Genomic DNA, 21650 nt, shown 5'->3' with positions numbered 1-21650 from the left:
TGAGGGGCAGGGTGCATGCAGGGGATTGTAAATGCTTGCATGGGGGATGGGGCACAGGGAGTCATGTGTGTCTTGCATTATGCGTGCACACACTTGTGCTTTTGGCACTTGGGGCCAAAAAGGTTAACCATCACTGCCCTAGGGTTTCATCTGAGGAATACTTGGGAAGACTCATTCAGCATAAACCTTCAGCAACTTTTTTGGCACATGCTAATACTGTTTTACCATATTACCATCTACAACTTAGAATATGGTAATGGTTCTATTTATGTTTTGATGCTAAATCTGCTATTTTCTATGGTTAAAATCTTTGCTTTTGTTTGTCTTTTCTCATCCTATTTTAGTTTCTGGAGGATAGCATAAAAACATTCTAAGGTAATTTTTGTTTTATTCACATCACTCAACTAAATGGATTTTCCTACCGCTTGATATGGGTTTCTGAGAGTGCAAAATAGTAACAAGAATAAATGACAAATTCTTCAGCATTTTCCATGTGAAAAAGAATTGAACTAGGGCATGTATCTTGAAAATATGGTGACCAACATGACAAATTTGGAAACATGTTTCTTCCAGATAGAAAAAGAAAGAAGAGCTACAAAGACTGATAGAGAAAGCATACTATCATTGCCATTCATAACATTCTCAATTACTATGTTAAGGAAAAAAACACCCATCTTTAATACAGCTAGCTATTTTGCATACTAAATTGTAGGATGAAAATATTCTCATTTCTCTACTAGATTAATTATTTAGACTAATTGAGAGATGCAATCATAGATGCTGCCTAAAATAGAGTTTAACAGATGGGAATTGCTTTCTGGTAGGTTTTGAATGTTTTCATTCCAGTCCTTAAGACTAAAAGCCTACTAAATTGCAAGAAATATCTTCAAGGTTATTTCCCATTTTTGTAATTGTGAAAATAGATTTCAGCAGGTAAAATGCTATAGAATTAAAAAAAAATATCAGTGGGATTTACAGTACTTCTTTTCATAAGCCAGTGCTAATGATGTACATAATAGTTTGCACTGTCACTTGTAACGCTAGCAACAGATTTGGGTAAATAGGCTTCAATCAGTAGCTGGCCACCAATGATAATGCAGTAGATGTAAATTAGCATCTGTCTTGGCTTGAGGACTGCATATAAAAAGGCATATATTTGGCAAAACAATGTACACATAAATGTACATTTGGAAAAGCTGCACAAATATTACAGCAGTACACATCATTTGAAGGGGCACTTCTGTAAGTATGCTGGCGTGAACCAAATGCCTCTACTCAAATACTAGAAGCAACTGCACCCTTAATAATGGCAAGCACACAGCTTCTTTAAAGATTTTTCCAGGTCACTTCTTCAGACTAACTTTGTTGCCCTGCAAAGCAAATGTATTATCAACACATGCTAGACCACCCGGGAAGTACTTGAAAAGAGCTATATGAAGACTTATAAACAAAGCACTGAATTTCAGGCAATCCTATTTCAATCGATCAGAATAGAGCTGGAAGAGACTTTGGATGTCTTCTGCTCAAGCAGGAGATCCTATACTACTATTTCAGACCCTATACCATTTCAGCCTCTTCTTAAAAACCTCCAGTGATGGAGCTCCCAGAATTTCTGAAAGCAAGCTGTTTCGCTGGTTAATTGTCCTCACTCTTAGGAAGTTTCTCCTTAATTCCAGGTTGCTTCTCTCCTTGATTACTTTCCATCATTTCTTGTCTTGCCTTCTGGTGCTTTGGACCCCCTCTTCTTTGTGGCAGTGCCCCAAGTACTGCATTATGCAGTTTATACTGCATATAAATAAATACAAATACTGCATTAATATGGATTTTATGCATATAAAATGCATATAAAGCCTAAGTGGAGCCCATTGGGAAGCTAATAAACAATTTGGAAAATAGCAAGCTCCCTGATTTGTAATAAAATCATCATCATCATCATCATCATCATCATCATCATCATCATCATCACATCGTCAAATGTTTGGAAACAACTGATGTCAGTGAAAACATTAGAATGTTTATAAAAAAATAATGAAGCAGTGGAAGACAGAATTAGTGATTGGCTAGTCAACATTAGGAGAGGCATCATTCAAGATGACTTGTTATCATCCTTGTCATTACTATTTTGAATAAAACAAATCTTTGCCACCAAACAGCAAAAAATGCTAATAAAATCTCACATTTGATTTATACAAGTGATCTGAAACTTTATGGAAAAGCAGAAATCGAAATCCAATCATTGACAAATATCCTAAGAATTTTTAGCAGCTATAGCAATGGAATTTGACCTAGACAAATATGCTATTGTAGCATCAAATCAAGGTAAACCCACAAAACAGAAAAAGAATTGAAATGCCAAATGGCCAAACCATCAGGAGACATCAGGATGAAGCCTACAAGTATACAACATTTTACAGTTAGATAACATCAAGCATATACAAGTTAAAAATATGATTGCTAAAGAATACATCTCAAAAGTGAGGAAAAATGCCAAAGGAAAAATTCAATGGTGGAAACACCATGAAAGCCATCAATACCTCTGATAAGATACACTGCTGGAATTATTAATTGGACACAAGCTGAACTGGACAATTTGGACCAAAAAGCAAGAAAGCTAATGACTATTCAATATGCACTACATCCCCATAGTGATATTGACAGATTTGTGCCCCACAGAAATAGAGGCAAAAGTTTACTTTAAGTCAAACTATTGAAGAAGGAAAGTATGCACTGGAGGATTATGTAAAAAGACAAGTTAAAAATTGGAACTCACTGTTTGTACATGGAAAAAAACCATGCATATTGAAATAATGTAATAAAAACACAAAGAGAACACTGGCAATGAAAAGCATAATATGGTCAATTTCTACAAAAGAACAAAGGGAAAAATGGTTGAAGTACAATCTGGCAATGTCTTACAACTGGAACATTTTTAAAAAATGAGAAAGACTTGATTTTGGCTGCTCAAGAGCCCACTATTCAAACTAACACAATCAAGGTCAGAACTGAAAAATTGTCAAATGATTCAAAGAATAAGATTGTGCAAAGAAGCAGAAGAAACAGTAGATCTTATACTCAGTTTGGGAAAGAAGACTGCAAAAATTGATTATAAACAATGGTGTAACCGAGTAGCCAAAGTAATTCATTGGAATATCTGTAAAAATTATCATGTTCCAGTAATAAAAAATTGGTGAGATCATAAAGTTGAAAAAAAATAGTTGAAAATGAGCAGGCTAAAATATTGTGGGATTTCCAAATACAAACTTTTTTAAAATTGTAAGCTACCTACTTAGGTCAGTAGGACACTGTAGAAATGTGATGCTGTGATGAATAAATTACTAAATAAACTCATTAAGTCTTGGCACATAACACACCAGATTTAACTGTAGTTAAAAAGCAGAAAGTGTGGATAATTGTTGTGGCAATACCAGAAGATAGAAGAGAAAGAATTGGAGAAGATCACAAAGTTTCAAGTTCTGAAAATCAGAATTGAAAGATGATGGCTTAAAATGGCTTTAGTGGTCCAAGTAGTTATTGGTAGACTGGATGCCCTACCCAAAAATTTGGACAGTACTTAGAAAATTGTGCATGGACAAAATTTCCATCTGTCAATTACAATAGGCCAATCTGCTTGGATCTGCACATATACTATGCCAAAACATTAAAACATCCTAGGCTTTTGGGAAGAGATCAATGAGTATGAAGGCAAACAGCAGCTAAAGAACTGAAGCTGTGATTTCACATTGTTGTATACAGTATATTAATGTGATATATGGACTTTCCAATATATGGAAACAGCAGAATAGAAGAAAAAAAACTGTACAAAATTGCACAAAATATAAAGCCTGCAAATAAAAGTAGAACAACTGTGGCAAAAGAAAGCAAAAATAGTACTGATAGGCACTTTGGTGCAATTCAAAAACACCTGGAGCACTGCTAAAACTCCATCAGCACTGACAAAATCACCCCTAAGTCATTGCAAAAGGCAGCTTTATCTGCCACAATTTACATCCTGCAATGATATCTTTAACATCATCAAACAACATCTGCCTATCTCAGGTCCTTGGGATGGTCTCAATAGAGGGACAAACATGCCATATTCAGTCTAAACACCTGGTTGATTCATCCTTACTGAAAAATCATATATTTTATGACATTTTTGATTAAGAAAACTATCTGAGTAAGAACTACCCAGCAATTTCAGAGAAGTAATTTGAGCTGCCTTGCAGGAAGGGGTGTCTTTCCCTGCCTAATGAAAGCAATGATAAAACCATTATTAAAGAATATTTCTCTTGATTGAAAACTGCTGGGGAAAGTGAGTGACCACTCTAATTTCTCACCACTCCAGAGAAACATTCATTGGACCAACTCTATTGAGATTCAGCGATGACATGGGACTCAGATTGCTCTGATCTTTTGGTGGATGACATCTTCAAAGGAATTGGATGACAGAAATTTCCCTTAGTAAAACACATAGTTGACATCATTTTACAATAAATTGTATTGTATTTCCCAGTGTATCCATAATGGGATTCTCAGAGACTCCAAGCTCCATTTTGTTCAGTAATCCATTCGTAGCCACATTACTGTTATGAGAAAGAATTCAGAATATTGGAGTGAATTTCCATCAGTATGCAGATGACAACCTTATCAATTCCCTTTGCTAACAACTATAATGAAGCAATTGTTTGTCTTGGCCAACGCCCAAGTTTGATAACAAAGATGAACAACCTGCAATTAAAACCAGACCCAGGAGGATACTGTTGGTGAGTAGAAAATTGGCCTATAGAATTAGAGTTAAGCCTTTTTTGAATGGAGCTATATTGTCTGTGAAAGACCCATTCTCTAAATTGGAAATACTCCTGGATCCTCAAGTTATTTCTGAAGTGAGAAGGATGAATTTGCACAATTCTATGCTACCTTAGTTATTTCTGAAATATTACTTTCCTTTAGATTATCCTAGAAAGATATCTGAAAACCTGAATTGGTGTAAACAATCTGCTAACTAATACTTGAAAATAAGAGGTCATGTCACCCATGTTGAAAGGGGACACAGTGGCACAGTGTCTTAATGATGCAGGAACTGCCAGAAATGGTCTGCACTCTGGCAGTTTGAGCCCAGCTCCATGAGATAGAGTTTCCATAGCTTGATCCCTAGCTCCTGCCCATCCAGGAGTTGTAAAGCATGAAATATTGTAAGTAGATACACTTTGATGGGAAAAAAACCAAGCTTCATTTGTGTGTGTGAAAAGAGTAGAAGCCGGTGTTGGTCCTGCTCTATGTGAGGCAATGCAACACAAGGTGAGGCAAGGTGAGACCGGCAGAGGAATTTGAAAGAGCCAACCACCCGAGCACAGCTAGTCAGCTGTTGTAAGCTCATTCATTCCCTGCTGTGCACCATGGATACCACCCAAGCACCAAACAGAATGAACTAGCAATTTAGGCTGTCAGGACTGTATTGTGTCTAGCATGCAGATTTCCCCGACATTGTATGCCATATGCTAAATAAATAAATAACCCATGTGAAACGAACAATGCTACTTAATGTTTTTCATATTTAACATTAAATGCATCATAAGGTGTTTACTATACCTGTGTTTGTAGAGGTAAAATGCAAACCCTGATAATATTAGAGCAAAGAAGGGTACTAGAATGGCAGCTGCCACAGAACTGCTATTTGTACCATAGCTGTGATTGGAGTGATCGGCATCCACATTTAAAGGACCTGAAAGTTAAATAAAGGATCATGTCAACACTGTATTTTCAGGAAGGTGTGTGCATGTGTATATAAAACTGACTGAGGGGAAATCTGAGAATCAGAGTTTCTTCGCCCAGGTGTCCAAGAGGGGAACATCCTTTGAACTCTGTCCTCTAAAATAATTCTATTTTCATTATCCTAGGATCAAACAGTAAGATGCAAAACAATTTGGTATGGCCTATTAGAAATGTAAGAGATATATCAAATCCTTGGTAGATTTGAAACTGAAATTTATTTTCTTTTCATTTCAAAGACATGCAAAATTCAAAAGAACCTAAGTAATTTAAATGGCACAGAATGCTCTCCATCATCAAATGGAAACTTTAATAATTTGTAAAAGTATTTTAGGCTGCAATCAATGTAAGTCCCAGTGAACATAATTGGGGCTTACTTTTCAATAAACATGCATAGGATTGCATTGCTGAAGCACTAGGATAAAATCATCATCATACATTATCTATGCCTCATAAATATTTATACTGAGAGATTTTATATAAGCAATCTGCAGTTAGGTTGCAGTGGTATCAAAAATGAAATAGCTGCATCAAAAGTGTTGAAATAGATACATAACATCACATTTTATCTAATATAGGTGAATTACAAATTTGTTAAGAATTCAGCAAAACAAATATTTGTTCTAATTGTTTGCTCACTGAATGAAGTAACATAATTTAATGGGAGTGACATACAATATACTATGGAGTGTTCAAAAGGCATTCTTACTTTCTCTTTGGAACATAAATTTTCCAAAATCTTTTCCATGTATATCACCTTGATAAGTAAAGACGCCTCTTTCAAGCCCAGATGATACCTGAAACAGAAAGAATCTGCCTCAAACCAATTTGTTGACTGAATGAACTAATCCACAATTTGCAATGTTATTAATTTATCCATATTATTCATTTACTTATCTATTCATTCAATTTCTATAGCTGTCCAACTCAACCATGCGACTCAAGATGACTGATAAATATAAAAATATTTAAATATTTTAAACAATCAGACTTTATTAATAATTGAAATGAAAGCATTATTGAAGCCATATATCTTTATATGTGTATTAACTGTTCTTGTACATGAGATATCTACACACACACACACACACGCACGCACACACACAGATGATTTGAACAGTAGGTATGAGACAGAGGGTAAAGTACCTCTTCTGAAGCAGATCCTAGAAATTTACAAAGCTTGCACATGCTTATGTTACATGTATTATTCAGTAATAGTTGATGGCTATATTTCATATCTTCCTCTAGCCCTTTCAGTGAAGGAAGAGAGATACAGAGGAAGAGAGGAAGATAGGTAGGCACAGTGAAGTAGACTTTTCCTTTTTTTTGCTCTCTCTTTTCTTGACAGTGAGAACAATTAACCAGTGGAACAGCTGTTCTCCAGAAGTTGTGGGTGCTCCACCACTGGAGGTTTTTAAGAAGAGATTGGACAATTATTTGTCTAAAATGTTATATAGGGTCTCCTGCTTGAGCAGGGAGTTGGACTAAAGGACCTCCAAGGTCCTTTCCAATTCTGTTATTCTTTCACAAACATTTGGATGTTGTGTGAAAGTCTCTTTCTTTTGTTTTCCTTACTCTTATAGTATATGCATCCTTGGCAGAAATACTTGAACATTTGAAACCTATTCAGGTAGTTGAATGACCACAACTGGGACCATGATTGCTAAGTGAAAAATCACATAACTATGCCAGACTAATGATATCACTTCTGCTTTCATTGGTAAATGAGACATCATGGGACCACAACTTCTACTTCTAGGTTCTCCACTCATTCTGCTTGTTGGAAACTGTTTATGAAGCTCCCAAATGGCAATCACGGGCTTATAGGACATTATGATGGCCATAAAGGCAAGGATTGGTTGCACAGCTGGGCTTTTTTCAACTCTTGTACCTTTGAATGTTTGCTAAACAAGGCAGTCATTAAGCAAGTACTACCTGTCCCATTCTGAGGGATCCCCATTTTTCAATAAGGAGGAGCAATTGATATGTGATTGCTAATACTTTCAAGTACAACCAATGTAATTTCATAATTTTATTGATAACAATTTTCAATTAAATGTGTAATATAATTAACAAATACGAGATTTTTACAACTATGGCAATTCGAATCTCACCAGGCTCAAGGTTGACTCAGCCTTCCATCCTTCCAGGGTTGATAAAATGAGGACCCAAATTGTTGGGGGCAATATGCTGACTTTGCAAACCACTTAGAGAGTGCTGTAAAAGCACTCTGAAGTGGTATATAAGTCTAAGTGCTATTGCTATCTCTACTTGAAGCATTATAGCAGCTATATCCTCTGGTAGACATCTCAAGGATGCTTCAAAAGTCAGTTTGCTTTTCTGATTGTTTCTTCCAGAAGAAGACTTTGCAAGTGTATGCACACAAATGTGCAGATCATTAAAGAAAAACTTTGAAGCAACTACCCCGAGCCTTCCAGAGGACTTGGTTGCTTTCACACATTGAGAAAGGATGCTTCACTTGCATCAATGCATTTTCTGCCTTTAAATGATTTGCCCATCTCTCTCTTTTTTTTTTGAGGGGGGGATCTCACATACAGGTAGTCCTCTATTTACAACCATTTATTTAGTGCTGTTGTAACCCTTTTAAGTTACAACAGCAGTTTAAAAAGCGACTTGGAACCATTTTTCACACTTACGGACTTTGCAGCATCCCCATGGTCACATGTTCAAAATCTAAACACTTGGCGACTGCCATGCATTTATGACAGTTGCAGAGTCTCGGGGACATGTGACTTTCTGACAAGCAAAGTCAATGGGGAAGCCAGATTCACTTAACAAACTTGCTATTACCTTAACACTTGCAGTGATTCGCTTAGTAACTGTGGCAAGAAAAGTCATAAAATGGGTCAAAACTCACTTAACACCTGTCTTGCTTAGCAACAGAAATTTTGGGCTCAATTGTGGGGGTATGTCGAGGACTACCTGTATAATATATATGCATTCATGTAAGATCCCACTCAAAGAAGGAAATTATATGGTATGCAATATTATATAAAATATAATTATATGTCTCATACTTAGTGACACTATTCAAACTGTTCAATACAGTTAACATTTTTTTTCAGAGATGTGTATTTACTTACATAGCCATCCAATGCCCATTTGTCGTTTTCAAGCTTGTTTACAAAACCTTCTTTAGGATTTTTAACATGATAGACTTTCAGAAGCAAATGAGCTTCTTCTTTCTTGTAAGTGCCTATAAAAGATTATTTGAAATCAAGTTTATACAACCATATGTGTTCAAGAAATCTGTATGTGAAAATCAGTTTAATTACCCTTTCAACTTCATTTATATAAAATGAGGACTAATTAGTGGTTGCTATGCAAACGTGTAACAAGGCAAATAAAATCCCTACTTTGTTACAGTAAAGCTTCTAAACTAGACCATATGTTACCTGAATGTCATGGCAATGTTTTTATAACATACCCTAGTAAAGATGTGGCAATGATGAAATCAGCAGGACGTATCACAATATTTTACTTAATGATTAGCCTATCACGTATAATTCTGGCCTTCAAATATTACAAAGTCCAATACAAGTCCTAATTTTCCCAAATTAAATATGAACTGGACTTGTGAGTCTGTATTTCGGCAGTGTCTTAACCACCTCTCCATAGAATGTTTTTCCTTTATTTCTAGCACTTCAGTAAAATACTTATTCCTTTTAAAGGGACAAATGCGGTACTTTCAAACTGAATATTGATTTACAAAAAGTACACAGAATTTTAATTTAAATATACATTCGGAAACCTAGCTGTCATTCTAAATTTATGCTATTGAAAAGACAAGCTATTCTTAAAAAGTAATAATAAAAGTAGTTGCATATTAACCTAAAATTATTAATGGCCAACTGATGCTGAAACATTTTAAATATGACATATTTCACATAAATGTTTGCATTATCAGTAAAAAACAAACAAACCATGTTTTACCATTCTCATTAAAAGGGAATGATTCAAGATTAAAATGGGCTGCAGAGTACCAAAAGAAAATTATGACTATGTATACCCAAACCAAAATTCAAATGGAAATTGCAGATACTGAAAGTCATAATAAAGCTGAACTACAGACTTTAGTTCTATCTAAAAAACTAACTTAGTGTGTTAGGAAATCATAAAGTCCAAACTATAGCAATACAATTGTTAAAATGTAGTTTCCTTTTGTTTTGTTTTCATCAAGCATCTGATGATTTTGCGCACTTAATAGACACCTTTTTTAACATATAGGGTTCTGAAATAATACTGTATGTATATTATTAGGATTTGAAATACCATATACAGGTAGTCCTCACTTAACAACCATTTGTTTAGTAACTCTTTGAAATTACAATAACTCTAAAAAACATAACTTATGACCCATCCTCACACTTAACACCTATTGCAGTAAATTCAGTGGGAAATATGATAGGAGATTGCAAGTCATGGTCATGTGAAGTATAAATACCTCTGTATGTTTTGTTTAACGACTGCATAAAGGACTGTTAGAACTGTTATCACTAAGTAGGGTGATTACACAATGTTTTGCTTAACAACTGCTTTGCTTAGCGATGGAGTTTCCAGTCTCAATTAGGGTTGTTAAACAAGGACTAATGTATATCCATGAAATGTCCATGACCCTTTAATCAGCATACCATTTGGATAGCTTCGATGACAAATGTCCGGTTTTTAATCTCACCTGATAATTTAAGTTGCATGCTGGATGCATCAATGAAAGTAGCATTCACCTTACTGCTTGTAGCATTGAACCAGTCAACTGTAAGAGTTGCAACTTGTCTTTTCCCTAGATGCTCATAAAACCCCTTCCACAGTGAATTTATAAAAAATACATCGGAGGGAACTGAAGAAGAAATACAAAAGAAAATCACCTTGGTCTACAAACAGATGCCTTTTTTTTTTATTCAACAAGTTATTCAATACATTATTATAGCTGGCACACACAGGTGGTTCCATAATTGGTAATACTTGTCAATCTAAAATATTAATATATCAATGATAACACTTCTGGTAAACCTTGATGTATAGAAGTTTAGGATTTTTTCTGTTGTACCATGAATGATTTCAAATAAAAATAAACTAATTTCATGCATTGATTCCAAGTCCTTTAAGTTTCTTCATTTAAAACTCTGTTTTTCCTATTTTCACAGTATCCCCTCCCCCAAAATGTGCATGATTTTATAAACACACAAGCATACACACACATTTTCCTATACATTTGTTCCCCTGTATTCCTCTGAATACATAATTTTGCCCAATATACATATTTCTTTCCCCCAAAAAATGTCCCTATAATGAATAGATAGGTAGGAAAATGCCAAATTAACTAAATTTGTTTTAAAATAAATTTCAAGAAACCACTCTCTCTCTCCCTATTTCAATCTCTTTTCCAGCTCTCCAAAAAATACGAGGAAATAGCTTTTTTAAAAGAATTTTTTTTTAAAAAAAAGTACAGTGACATTGGTCATTGTAATGAAATGTTTTTGAAATAATGAATTGGAACAGTATTACATTTTTAGTTAAGAAAAGCATTCATCCATTAGAAAAAAAAAGCTCAAGACAGTTTGGATGCATTCTTGACAAATGGTAGACATAGTTAAATCCCATTTATTTCATTGAGAATCATACATGAAAAATTGGATATTGGTGCACAGTTTAAAATTTTCATGAAGAATTAATGGGATGTCTGATTCTCATGCCTACAATAAGACAGTGTCCTCCATATTGGTTACTCTCATGGTAACTTTGTTGTTTAAAATATAGGGCAGCTTATTTGTCAGCCTCTTTTCCTCATGGTGGTAAGGTGGCCACGGATTCTTGGTTTTCTTTCATTATTTGGAAGACAAGCAAAACCAAAACCTCTCAGTTAGCAAGAAAATAGGTGGATTGTAATGTAACATGGTATCAATTATATTGTGCAAATTAAGTACAATTTAATTTCAGATTTTAGTTTTGTTGGTAGGTGAGAGAGACAGGAAGCACATTTTGTTTAAAGACTAAAAAGACATATTGCACATTCAACACTGAAGACACACTGAAAGCATTGTAAGGTTATAACACCACTGAAAAGAATGCACAGGTAGCTGGATAATTAAGAACATTAGTCTTGTGACATGAATTTTTCATTTTGTAGCGTTATGGGCTAATTAGCCCTCAGGCTGAAACATCTAGGTGAGAATTATATAAACATACTTGAGCAAGTTAAATTCTTGTTCTGTCTTGGCATTGATATATGTTTCACTAGTACCTGGGTAAGCTACAGTACAGAGAAAACTTCATTGGGCAATGAAAGTAAGTGCTGCTAGTGTTGTTATTTTGTTTTGTGAGGGCCCACAGAGACTTCAAAACTTACTCTACACTAAGAACTGTATAATAAATAAACAATAAGGAAGGAAGATCTATGGGTGTTGTTAGACATCCTTTGGAATAAGAACATATTTAAAGTTAGCGTTTTGTTTTCTCATGTGACAGCTTTTAATCTGTGACAGGTTGAATCAGAATTCAAGAACTTCTGAAAAGTTGTTTTTGTTTAAGAAAAGTAAGGAAGAAGAGAATCCCAAAGACTACTGTGTTTCAAGAGGAAGGCCTATTTATAGAATCAATGGTCACAGTTAGAACTTAAATTTATTATATTTCAATTTCAGATCCCAAATTTTAGTAGAAACTTTCCATTTTCAAATCATGTCCTGGCTGATTTGCACATTACTGTCACATGGTATTTTTCTCTGTGAATCCTGTAAATCCTCCTCTGAGGCCAGGGTTATGAATTTGAAAGTTAAGCAAATCCAGGAGAAGCTGAAATTTAAAACTGAACAAATTAAAATATGCAGCATTATGAAATGAATTTGATTTTTAAAATATATTTGCTTTTCTCTAGCACACTATTTATAAGATGGGAACAGAATAATTTTTACATACGACATCTGTGGTGTGTTTAACTCCTACTTTTATGATAAGGCTCTCCATTATAGTACATTGTCTGATATAAAGCAATAGTCTCTCTAGATTCTAATATATAATGTATGGATCTTTTAAAATCTAGTTCTAGATTTTAGCTTCTAGCAATTAGTTTCTAGTTCTAGAACTAATGCCATCTAGTTTTATGATGATAAAATTATGCATTGGCTGTGCAACTAGAGAATGCATGGGGAAATCCCATGATTGAAGATATTCTGTCTATCTGTCTACCAAGCCAAGCTGTACATGCAAGCACAGCACACCTTTTTCTTATGCATTAGAATGGCCTAATTTATTTCAGGCTTCTGAACAAGCCAGAAAAGGGGGCCATTGTTTTAAGAGTTGTATTAATATTAAATATGGTGGTGATTTTCTCTTTAACATGGCATTATCTTTTTTTCAAGCTTGCAAGGGGGTGGGGAAAAGATCTGTTTATATTAATAAGTAGTGAAGAGGTGCACAATGTACATGTATGAGGTTCAGAATATTTTTTGAAATCACTTTTTAATCACTTACAGCTCTATATATCATAACAGAATAACAGAATTAGAAGGGACCTTGAATGTCTTCTAGTCCAACCCCTGCTTGACCCTATATCATTATGTACAAATGGTTGCCCAATCTCTTCTTAAAAATCTCAGTGTTGGTGCACTGAATGCAACCATTCCACTGATTAATTGTTCTTATTGTCAAGAAATTTCTCTTTAGTTCTACTTGGATCTCTCTTTGGTAAATTTCCATCCGTTACTTCTTGTCTTGCCCTCAGGTGCTTTGGAGATTAGGTTGTCACCCTCTTCTTTTTGATATTCAAATATTGGAAGACTGCTATCATGTCACCTCTGATCCTTCTCTTCATTAGACTACTCATACTTAATTCTCGGAACTCTTCATTTTATGTTTTAGCCTCTAACCCTCTAATCATCATTGCTACTTTTCTCTGGACTCTTTCTAGAGCAGTGTTTCTCAACCTTGGTAGCTTGAAGATGGGTGGACTTCAACTCCCAGAATCCCCCAGCCAGCAATGCTGGCTGGGGGATTCTGGGAGTTGAAGTCCACCCATCTTCAAGCTACCAAGGTTGAGAAACACTGTTCTAGAGTCTCAGTATCTTGTTTATATCGCAGTGACCAAAATTGGACGCAGTATTCCAAGTGTGGTCTTACTAAAACAGTATCAAGCTGTACTAACAGAGTACATTATTTTGACACTCTGTTGATACCGCCTAGGACTGTATTGGCTTTTTTTGGCAGCTGCAAGCAACTGCTTTCTCACTCTTAAGTGGTTTTTCGCTAGCACTCCTAGATCCCTTTCATAAGAGCCTCGGTGGTGCAGCGGACTAAGTGCTGTTAAGTGCTAGCACTTAGCTGTCAGCTGCCTGCAATTAGTGCAGGTTCAAATCTCACCAGGCTCAAGGTTGACTCAGCCTTCCATCCTTTCGAGGTAGGTAAATTGAGGACCCGGATTGTGGGGGCAATAAGCCAGCTTTGTATAGAACAACACCGCTTGGGGTGGGGGGGGTGGCGAAAGCCCTAATAAGCAGGAATATACATAAAAGTATGCAGGCTATTGCTATGAAATCTGGCTCATATTCATCAGAGCCCTGCCGTGGAGGGGGACTGTAAATTGTGTTGCGAGATTATGGGAGCCGGTACATTTCTTCCATCCCACCAGCAGAGGGGACTGCCCATCATACCAGCCACCGTGAGAGGGTGGTCTTGGTTTTTTGTGCCCCTCGAGCGGAGTCGGTATGGTATTATCTGCACTTCACCAGCAGAGGGGACTGACTATCAGACCAACCACCGTGAGAGGGTGGTTGTGGACTATTAAACCAGCCACTGTGAGAGGGTGGCTATGGACTTTAACCCCTTATGCTGTACTGATATTGCAAAGGTTCACTACTTCCATCTCACTAGTAGAGGGGACTGACCATCAGACCAATCACTGTGAGACGGTGGTTGGATTGTATCCCCCTTGAACTGTGTCGACTTGGCAAGAGATCCTACCCACTGTGGTGAGGGGACAGTGGACTTTGGACCTCAGATTTTGGATGCCCCCACCTTATTTGCTCCCTTTTGGACCTCTTATTTTCCATCTGACCCTTGGGACATGGTCACTTATCCTCTGTGGCAAGATGTATTCAGCAGCTGAGCTTCTTGTTCTGCGAGACTCCCCCCTCTCGCAGGATTGGCCCTCCACTTTATCGAGGGCCTACCTCGATGACGGATTTTGGAATCCCGAGAGGTGGCATGCGGCGAAGAGGGGGTTGAGGGTTTTTTTAAAATTGTCATTTGCCAATCTTTTAAGGGGTTTTGGGAGGGGGGAGGGTTGTTTGGCAAAGGATAGGGAGGGTGATTTGCTGGGGAGGGGACCAGGCCCGGCACAGGGTCGCGCTAGGGGAGGTGTGGAGTGGGGATCGGAGGGGGTTGGTGTTGGTAGGGAAGAGGGCGATGTCATCAGGACCGTGGGTGGGAGGGGCAGGTATGGTGGGAGTAGGGGGCCATATCATGTTGTGGGGGCATGCATCCGCTGTCTCCAAGCGGTGACATGCTCCGGCTCCCAATGCTCTTCTCGTTCCCTGGGTTGTCCGGAGTCTCAGAGCCTGGATCTTAAGCTGATGCTGTGCAACGCCAGGTCCGTGGTTAATAAAGCCCCCCTCATTTGTGAGCTGATTCAGCAGGGGGGAGCGGACCTGGCGGGTATTACAGAGACCTGGCTGGGCCTGGAGGGGGGGATCCCCCTCGTAGAAATGTGCCCACCGGGTTTCCGCGCATTTCATCAGCCGAGGGCCCAGGGTAGGGGTGGGGGGTGGCGGTTATTGTAAAGGAAGGTCTTGATCCTAGGGAGGCCACTGTACCTCAGATAGCCAGTTGTGAGTCTCTCCTTGTGAAGTGGGACCATGGGAGGCAGATGGGCCTGCTGGTTACGTACCTGGCTCCTTGCTACGTGGCAGCGACCCTGCCCGAGCTCCTCAATGTTATAGCCGGGGTGGTGGTTGATACCCCCAGGCTTTTAGTCATGGGGGATTTCAACCTGCCGTCCATCGGTGAAGCATCTGAGGTGGCTCGGGAGTTCATGGCTTCCATGATGGCCATGGACCTGACCCAGTTAATTCAGAACCCCACTCACACAGGAGGAAACACGCTGGACTTGGTTTTCGTCTCTGGTCAGTGGTTGAATGGCTTAGATACAGGGGATATAGTTATTGAACCCTTGTCATGGTCAGACCATTCTCTCCTCAGACTTGACTTCCTGACCGCTATGCCCCACCGCAGGGAGGCAGAACCAATCAGGTGGTTCCACCCCAGGCGCCTGATGGATCCTGATAGGTTCCGAATGGAGCTTGGGCGATTTCCTGAGACTCTGGCGCGCGACTCGACGGAAGACCTGGTGGCCGCCTGGGATAGGGTGGCCGCTGGTGCTTTAGATCGGGTCGTGCCTTTGCGGCCTCTGACCCGGTGCCGAATCTGCCCAGCTCCTTGGTTCTCCGAGGAGCTGAGGGGGATGAAACGCCGGAAAAGACGCCTAGAGAGTAGTTGGAGGGCCAGTCGCTCCGAATCTGACCGTACACTAGTGAGGTCTTATATCAAGACCTACTTAGTGGCGATAAATGCGGCGAAGTGTAATTACTTTTCCGCTCTTATCGCATTGGCAGAAAATCGCCCAGCTGCCTTGTTTAGGGTGACTCGCTCCCTTCTCCATCTGGGAGCGCGGGAAGACCCCTTGCAAGGTCGTGCTGAGGATTTTGCGCATTATCTGCACAATAAAGTCGCTCAAATTCGGGAAGGCTTGGACTCTGACTGGGTAGGTACAGGCGGGTTGTCCGAGGTCTGTCTTGAGACAATTATCTGGGATGAGTTTGACCCTGTGACTCCCGAGGATGTGGACAGGATGCTGGGGAGATTGAACACAACCACATGTTTATTGGACCCGTGTCCCTCCTGGTTGGTGCTGGCTACCCGGGAGGTTACACGAGGCTGGCTCCAGAGGATTATAAATGCTTCCTTGAGTGAGGGGTTCTTGCCTCCCGCCTTGAAAGAGGCGGTGGTGAGGCCCCTCCTCAAGAAGCCCTCTCTGGACCCAGCTGTTTTAGCAAACTATCGTCCAGTTTCCAACCTTCGCTTCTTGGCGAAGGTTGTTGAGAGTGTGGTTGCGCGACAGCTCCCGCAGTACCTGGATGAAACTGTCTATCTAGATCCGTTCCAGTCCGGCTTCAGGCCCAGGTACAGCATGGAAACGGCATTGGTCGCGTTGGTTGATGATCTCTGGAGGGCTCGGGACAGAGGTTGCTCCTCTGTTCTTATTAGACCTCTCAGCGGCTTTTGATACCATCGACCATGGTATCATGCTGCGCCAGTTGGAGGGGTTGGGAGTGGGAGGCACTGTTTTACGGTGGTTCTCCTCCTATCTCTCCGACCGGTCGCAGTCTGTGTTGGCTGGAGGGCAGAGGTCGACCTCAAGGCACTTGGTTTGTGGGGTGCCACAAGGGCCGGTCCTCTAGCCTCTCCTGTTCAACATTTATGTGAAGCCGCTGGGCGAGATCATCTGTGGTTTTGGGGTGCAGTGCCATCTGTACACTGATGACACCCAGCTGTACATCTCCACCCCAGACCACCCCAATGATGCCCTTGAAGTGATGTCCTGGTGCCTGGAGGCCGTGCGGGTCTGGATGGGGAGGAACAGGCTCCGACTCAATCCCTCCAAGACTGAGTGGCTGTGGCTGCCGGTGTCCCGATATAGTCAGCTGGTGCCATCGCTGACTATTGGGGACGAGATATTGGCCCCCACGGAGAGGGCGCATAACTTGGGTGTCCTCCTGGATGCACGACTGTCTTTAGAAGAGCATATGATGGCCGTGGCCAGGGGGGCTTTCTATCAGGTTCGCCTGATACGCCAGTTGTGCCCCTTTCTGGATCGGGACTCCCTATGCACGGTCACTCATGCCCTCGTCACTTCCCGCCTTGACTACTGTAACGCTCTCTACATGGGGCTCCCCTTGAGGAGCACTCGGAGGCTCCAACTGGTGCAGAATGCGGCCGCGCGGGTACTTATGGGGGCGACATGGCGCTCCCATGTGACACCTCTCCTGCACGAGCTGCATTGGCTTCCAGTGGTCTTCCGAGTGCGCTTCAAGGTGTTGGTTCTCATCTTCAAAGCGTTCCATGGCTTAGGACCCGGTTACTTACGAGACCACCTTCTGCCTCCAATAACCTCCCACCGGCCAACACGCTCCCACAGAGAGGGCCTCCTCAGGGTGCTGTCGGTCAGGCAATGTCGGCTGGCAACCCCTCGGGGAAGAGCCTTCTCTGTGGGGGCACCCGCCTTCTGGAATGAGCTACCCCCAGGGATACGACTAATTCTGGACCTCCGGACTTTCCGCCGGGCCCTGAAGACTTTTTTTATTTCAGCAAGCCGGGCTGGGTTAAAAAATTTTAATTGGGTGAATTTTATGGGTAAGGGGTTTTAAATTGGAGAAGCTAAAGATAATTTAATTTTGTTTTAATGTATTTTAATATTTGTATTGTGTGTTTTTAATTCTGGCTGTTCACCGCCCTGAGTCCTTCGGGAGAGGGGGCGGTATAAAAATTTAATAAATACTAAATACTAAATACTATAATGCATTGTAAGCCGCCCTGAGTCTACAGAGAAGGGTGGCATATAAATTGGACTAATAAAATAAATAAAATAAAATATTCCTTCCAAACAGAAAGGTTGCATAAAGTGGCAGAGATGGGCCTCCAGACCCTATTCACATGTTTTGAATGTGTGTGGGTAATGAAAATATCCCTAAATAATGCCAAAATAATGGGTACCTTTTTTTAAAAAAGTGCAGTTTCAGACAATTGAACTTATATTTCAGTATTTAGGTAAATTTTTATATCAGTGATGAAGTGTTCTGATAAAGGCTAGAAGTTTTTTTATTGTATGAGAAACTGCAGAAGAACTTAAGGTGCTTAGTTCTAAAACTGTTCTCGTATACAAACCTGGTGTTTTAGTTACTGTCTCATTAACTTCTCTCACTCCTTTACCTACAAGTAAAAAGACAAATTATCATTTTTATAAACATATTCTTAATTGTTGATACATAATGCTTGACTGAGGCAATTGTGTGTTTTCTGATACACCTATTATTTATGGTAGACATAGCTAAAATCTGTATTACATATTCAACCAGATATAGTTCTGTATACTTATCAGAAAAAAAAAAATAAAACTTTCAGGACTCCAAAGTTTGCATTGTGGCAAGTTGGCTGATGGTGGGGATAATTGCTGATCTCGTTTCTAAAAAAAAAATAATGTTTATATCAACCACAGTGCTGTAACAGAGAGCCTTAAACTAGTAATGATGAAGGTGTACATGTATGTCTTTATGAAAAACTATAATTAAATTCTATTAAACTAATGACATAATTATAAGCCAGAAACAGCCAGGACTATGATCATATTTCTTACTATGCACCAGTGGTTGGAAAACCTCTTGGTAATAGTACTATATAACAAACAATTCAAGTTTGCTGCACTACATATGCAAATCTTTTATCTTGGAGTGCATCTCCTGCTAATCTAGTAGCAGCATAATTCAATGCATTTTAACTCACAATGGCTAATGACCTGTGTTTAGGAATGTAGACTATGATTAGGTAGGAAAGAGGATTTCCTGATGTGCAATAAGGAAAAATAGGCAGGCATTCAGGAAATAGTCCTGCCTTATCATGTTCCTATTTGGAAAGGGCCAGTATTTTAAGAACAGTAATAAACAAAAAGAAACAAAAGCTATCTTTAAAGTGTTGAATCCAGAAAGCATAGAGCTGTAAAGAGCAATTCTCATCAAATCTCCCCTTTTGCTTATATGTTAATTTCTATTTTTTAAAAAAAAAATACATATAGATTTATAGGAAAGCTTGTTTGTTTCTCATTAGGTGAAAAACATCATATTTATATTTAACATCAACTTCATATTTATTTTACAAGTGGATTTCTTGCAGATGTTCAGAGGAAGTTTATTTACATATTGAACTTGTATTATATAAACATAAAAGACACACATGAAAAACTAAGACAGTGACATAGAGATTAGCAATGTATGTGTTGCATTAAGACTCGGCAACCTATAACTCTGCCGATAGTCCTGAATCCTTAACTCTCACCAGATGCAGTAGGGTAGCATGTTACTTTAACACACCTAGAAAGCAGTAGATTGCTCATTCTTAGCTCACTGCAAATAAAGTTTTCACATTGTAGTACATGATGGCTACTTATTTCTCATCCTTCTATAAAAGGGAGACCACATGAAGACTTTCAGATTATCCAGATCACCTGTACGAACCTATAGCAAGCAACATCAAGAGCTGTGGTGATATCCTTCTGAAGCAAGCTGGGCTTTACCGTAGTGGATTGGAGTATTATTGTTATATGATTCTTGACAAGCCAACAGTTACAAGTAAAAAGCTATTTTCTTCCATAAATGGAGACATAAAATCAGTTTTGAGAGAGAGATATTCTAAAAGTGGTCTAAGCTACAAGTCAAGGCAGCAGAATCAGATCCCCCTTTCTTCAAAGAAGAATGTTTCCATTATTAGGCCTATAGCACTAAAAGACATTAGGAAGGAAGCATGAGTGAACACAAACCAACATATGAGACTTTAGGATGTTGCTTGACAATAAAATCTCCTGCTTACCATCTTAGAGGAAGAATACACATGCTTAAAAGATACATAAAATGGCATGTTTATTAATTAGACATGCAAATGAATAAAACCTATTTTGGAAAATGAACTATTCAGGAAAGTAGAGGTAAAGTTTAAAATAAGAACATAAGCAGTGCCCTGCTGTCTATGTCGTCCACCAATCTCTTCTCACATTAGCCAACAAACTACACAAGGAAGCCCCTGGTTTCCCAGCAGATGCCTTCAGAGGCAGTCACACTACCATTAAGGCCATTAAGGCCAATAGCCACTGATTTTCATGAATTTCATGAATTTATCCAGTGTTTTGGAAGCCAGCCAAACTATTATCTGACATTCATTTTCTGTTAGCAAATTCTAAAGTTTAATTAAAAGGTCTGTATTTTTTTTCTTTTTGTCTAAGGATGGTTCCAGGATTCAACTTCAGAGGTAATCTCTGGTTCTACTACTTTGGGAAGGTGAAAACATATTAATCTTGTCCACTTTATCCACACTGTGCACAATTTTATACATCTCAATCATGTGCCCTCATTCACCTGCTTTCTAGACTAAAAAGTCCCAAATGTTCCAGCCTTTCCTCATACAGAAGCTTCTCCATCTCAGTTGCCCTTTTCTGAACTATATCATATATTCCAATATTCCAGAGGTGTTCACACTGTTGATTTACATCAAGGGCATTGCAATGTTGGCATCTCTATTTTCAATATCATTTCTAATTATTCCTAACAAGCTTTTGGCCTTTTTACAGCAGATGCACACCCTGTTGAAACCATCATTGAAATGTTTACCATTACTCCAAGAGCTTTTCCCTCATCAATCACTGTTATTTCTGATGTAATTAGTTTGTATAAGTAGTTAATATTTTGGCTCCAACATGCATTATTTTGTCCTTGTTAATATTGAATGTCATTTGACATTTTGATGCCCATTTCCCTATTGCACAGAGATACTTATTGCTTTTGCCACTCTGAACAGTTTGGTGTCACTGCCAAACTTGGCTAGAAACTGATCATGCCCAATTCCAGAACTTTTATAAATACTTTTACAAAGTATCAGTCCCCAGACAAAAGGCAAAGAAAAAGAATTGTCCCTCTTATTTCAATGATTTTTATTTTTTTTGGGGGGGAGGCAGGGGAGAAACTCTTTTAAGTTTGAATTTGAGCTCCTCCTCTTTCTCAGGGGCTGGAACAGGAAGTCAAGTAGCTAGCTCAAGCTAGAAAAACCCTCAG

General features: G+C 38.9%; 1 protein-coding gene across 1 annotated transcript in view; it reads right to left on the bottom strand.

The window, feature by feature from the left end:
- Positions 1 to 21650, bottom strand: part of CSMD1 (CUB and Sushi multiple domains 1) — a 1157523-nt gene that overhangs the window by 748 nt on the left and 1135125 nt on the right. Inside the window, exons 65-69 of the mRNA XM_070954938.1 lie at positions 18721 to 18765; positions 10466 to 10627; positions 8874 to 8986; positions 6479 to 6566; positions 5590 to 5722 (exon numbers count right to left, since the gene is read on the bottom strand). Of these exons, the coding sequence (XP_070811039.1) occupies positions 5590 to 5722; positions 6479 to 6566; positions 8874 to 8986; positions 10466 to 10627; positions 18721 to 18765 (541 nt within the window). The remainder of the gene's footprint in view (positions 1 to 5589; positions 5723 to 6478; positions 6567 to 8873; positions 8987 to 10465; positions 10628 to 18720; positions 18766 to 21650) is intronic.

This window comes from Pituophis catenifer, unplaced genomic scaffold (genome assembly GCF_029215685.1).
Source record: "Pituophis catenifer annectens isolate HBS135680 unplaced genomic scaffold, rPitCat1.0.hap2 SCAF_1, whole genome shotgun sequence".
NCBI classification, from domain to species: Eukaryota; Metazoa; Chordata; class Lepidosauria; order Squamata; family Colubridae; genus Pituophis; species Pituophis catenifer.
This window is presented reverse-complemented; position numbering and strand designations above follow the sequence as displayed.